The 2,340-nt window shown below is 37.5% G+C and overlaps 1 protein-coding gene across 1 annotated transcript in view; it reads right to left on the bottom strand.

Annotated features, from left to right (window-relative positions):
• The window catches only part of LOC107694737 (serine/threonine-protein phosphatase 6 regulatory ankyrin repeat subunit A-like), a 46,059-nt gene that overhangs the window by 26,265 nt on the left and 17,454 nt on the right, over positions 1-2,340 (bottom strand). Inside the window, exons 15-17 of the mRNA XM_016494417.1 lie at positions 640-751; positions 515-541; positions 4-35 (exon numbers count right to left, since the gene is read on the bottom strand). Coding sequence (XP_016349903.1) covers positions 4-35; positions 515-541; positions 640-751 — 171 coding nt within the window. The remainder of the gene's footprint in view (positions 1-3; positions 36-514; positions 542-639; positions 752-2,340) is intronic.

The raw sequence follows: 2,340 nt of genomic DNA, 5'->3' as shown, positions 1-2,340 counted from the left end.
TCGTGTAGGATGCTTGATGCAGACGTGTCCATCAGCTGAAAATACACACACATACAACTCATGGCTTTATGAATTTATACACACTTTAAATTAGTTTAATATCAGAGGAATGCGGTGAAAAAAAAAACATTTAGTTCATGCTGAGAACATGAAATGGCACTGCGTGTTAGAGTTATTCAGTATTCAGAAAAACTGAACATTGGACTTGATTTTATTGATAAAGTTTTGATTGGATCATGAAATGTTGCTATTATTCATTAATAGTATTTTTTTCACCCTAACAAACTTGGTAGAGGCGGAAAAAGTTATTACAGTTTGATGGATTATGAAAGATTTTGGAAATGTTTTTCTACATGCACTGATGAATCAAGCAGAATAAGACCAGAAACATTTCTTAGTACAGTAGAGGGCTGATTTGTGATTTCATGTTGACTTTGTGTCCGTTAGAAGGCAGCATTGCACAGATTTTTTATTGTAAAGGTCTATTCAAATAGAAATACAGATTTCAACTCACCACGTCTAACGGCATTTCATTGGCGATCTGCAAAATAAAACACAAAGATAAATGCTAAACACAAAGCAGCAGTGAGAAGTGTTTGAAGCTCACAGTGTGTGTGTGTGTGTTAGTGACACACTAACCAGCTCCAGACACACTCGGTGGCCATACGCTGAGGCGTAGTGAACGGCGCTGTATCCGTCTTTATCCCTGAGAGCTGGATTCGCATCATTCCTCAACAGATACTCCAGACACCTGACAGAGATCAGATCAATGAGTCAAACACACACTGTTCAGAACAGAGTGAACAGACGGGGTCTGCAAGTAAAAACTCATTCATTTTCTCCATAGTTAAATCATAACTCAGATGATGTTAATGTTTGTTAAAGCCACCAGTTTGCATTATTTCAACTTATGTTTAAAGGGGTCATATGATGTTGCTAAAAAGAACATACTCTCCCAGGATCAGGAAACGGTCCTCCATGAAATGTGTTGCACACATCTGAATATTTGGGTTGAAGTGTTCTGGAACAGTGTTGTAAATACAACTTAACCACTGATTTGTAGTCGTGTCCTCTTTTGGAAGGCCAGACAAAGTAGTTTCGCTTTCACAACAAAACACACGGCGTCACACACGGCGGCCTAGAGTGAGGAATGGCCGGAGGGCTTGAGTGAGCAGAGGCGGCGGGCTTAAGAAACGGCGTGGCCGGCGGATTCGACGAAGGAGCGTCCGGCGGGCCCACGGTGAAAGCCGGTCCGGAGATCGACAGCGCGAAGTTGATGTATTTCCTCAGCGACCAGCACGGATCAGCTCTAGGCATGACGAAGCGGATAGCGTCCTCTTTTGGAAGGCCAAACAAAGTAGTTTCGCTTTCACAACGAAACACACAGAGCCTTCACGACATGGCTTCAGCGGCAACAACAATACTACAGCGAGAATAAGTTACGCCTTCTTTCTTTGCATGAACATTTGGGCGGCGTTATGCAAATCTTCCCACATCGTGACGTAGACATGTGGGGCGTGTTAGAACGAGCCGTTTTAGGTAGGCGTGGTTGACTCTTAACTTTTATAAAGAATATCTCTTTGGATTTGAGACTTTAGTCTTTGCAACTTTACAGATCTTCTTTATGCACCAAGAGCTTGTAACACACAAAGGAAAAATTGAAATCGCATCATATGACCCCTTTAACAGCAGAATTCTTAGTGAAAAACTACATTACCCATGATGCTGTTCAAAAAATGCCACCAATCAGAGTCGTTGCAAGCAAATAGTTTTTTTGGTTTTTATTTTAGTTTGAATTTGAGTCATTTTAGTATGTCAACTTAAATTTATTCATTTCAGTTAATTGAAAAGGCAGCATTTCTAATTTTTAAGTTTTTTTTTTTTTTTTTAATTTTCATCTAATATTTATATTTTAGTTCAGCTTTATTTCACTTAAAGAAACTGCTTTTTCATAGTTTTAGTTAACAATAACACTGATGCAATACACAACACTCTTAACAGAAATTGATTTTTGACAATAACCCAAAACTGTAAAGGCAGATACACTGTGAGCTCTGAGGTTGTTAATTGATGGTATGTTTTTGTGAAGTCAGCTCACATTATGTCAACTTATTTTTAAAATAATCGTGTTTAACAAGTTGAATGTGGTGAAAAACTACATTACCCATGATGCTGTGCAGAAAATTCCACCAGAGTCACAGTGAACAAATGATTTTTACTTGTTATTTAGTTTATATTTTATTTCAGTATTTTATTTCAATTTTCAAGTTTTTCAAATAATATTTATATTTTATTTCAGCTTAATTTCACTTAATGAAAATGATTTTATATATATATATA

This window comes from Sinocyclocheilus anshuiensis, unplaced genomic scaffold (assembly GCF_001515605.1).
Source record: "Sinocyclocheilus anshuiensis isolate Anshui unplaced genomic scaffold, SAMN03320099.WGS_v1.1 scaffold1497, whole genome shotgun sequence".
Lineage (NCBI taxonomy): Eukaryota > Metazoa > Chordata > Actinopteri > Cypriniformes > Cyprinidae > Sinocyclocheilus > Sinocyclocheilus anshuiensis.
Note: the sequence above shows the minus strand (reverse complement) of the source record. Positions and strands in the feature narration are given on the sequence as shown.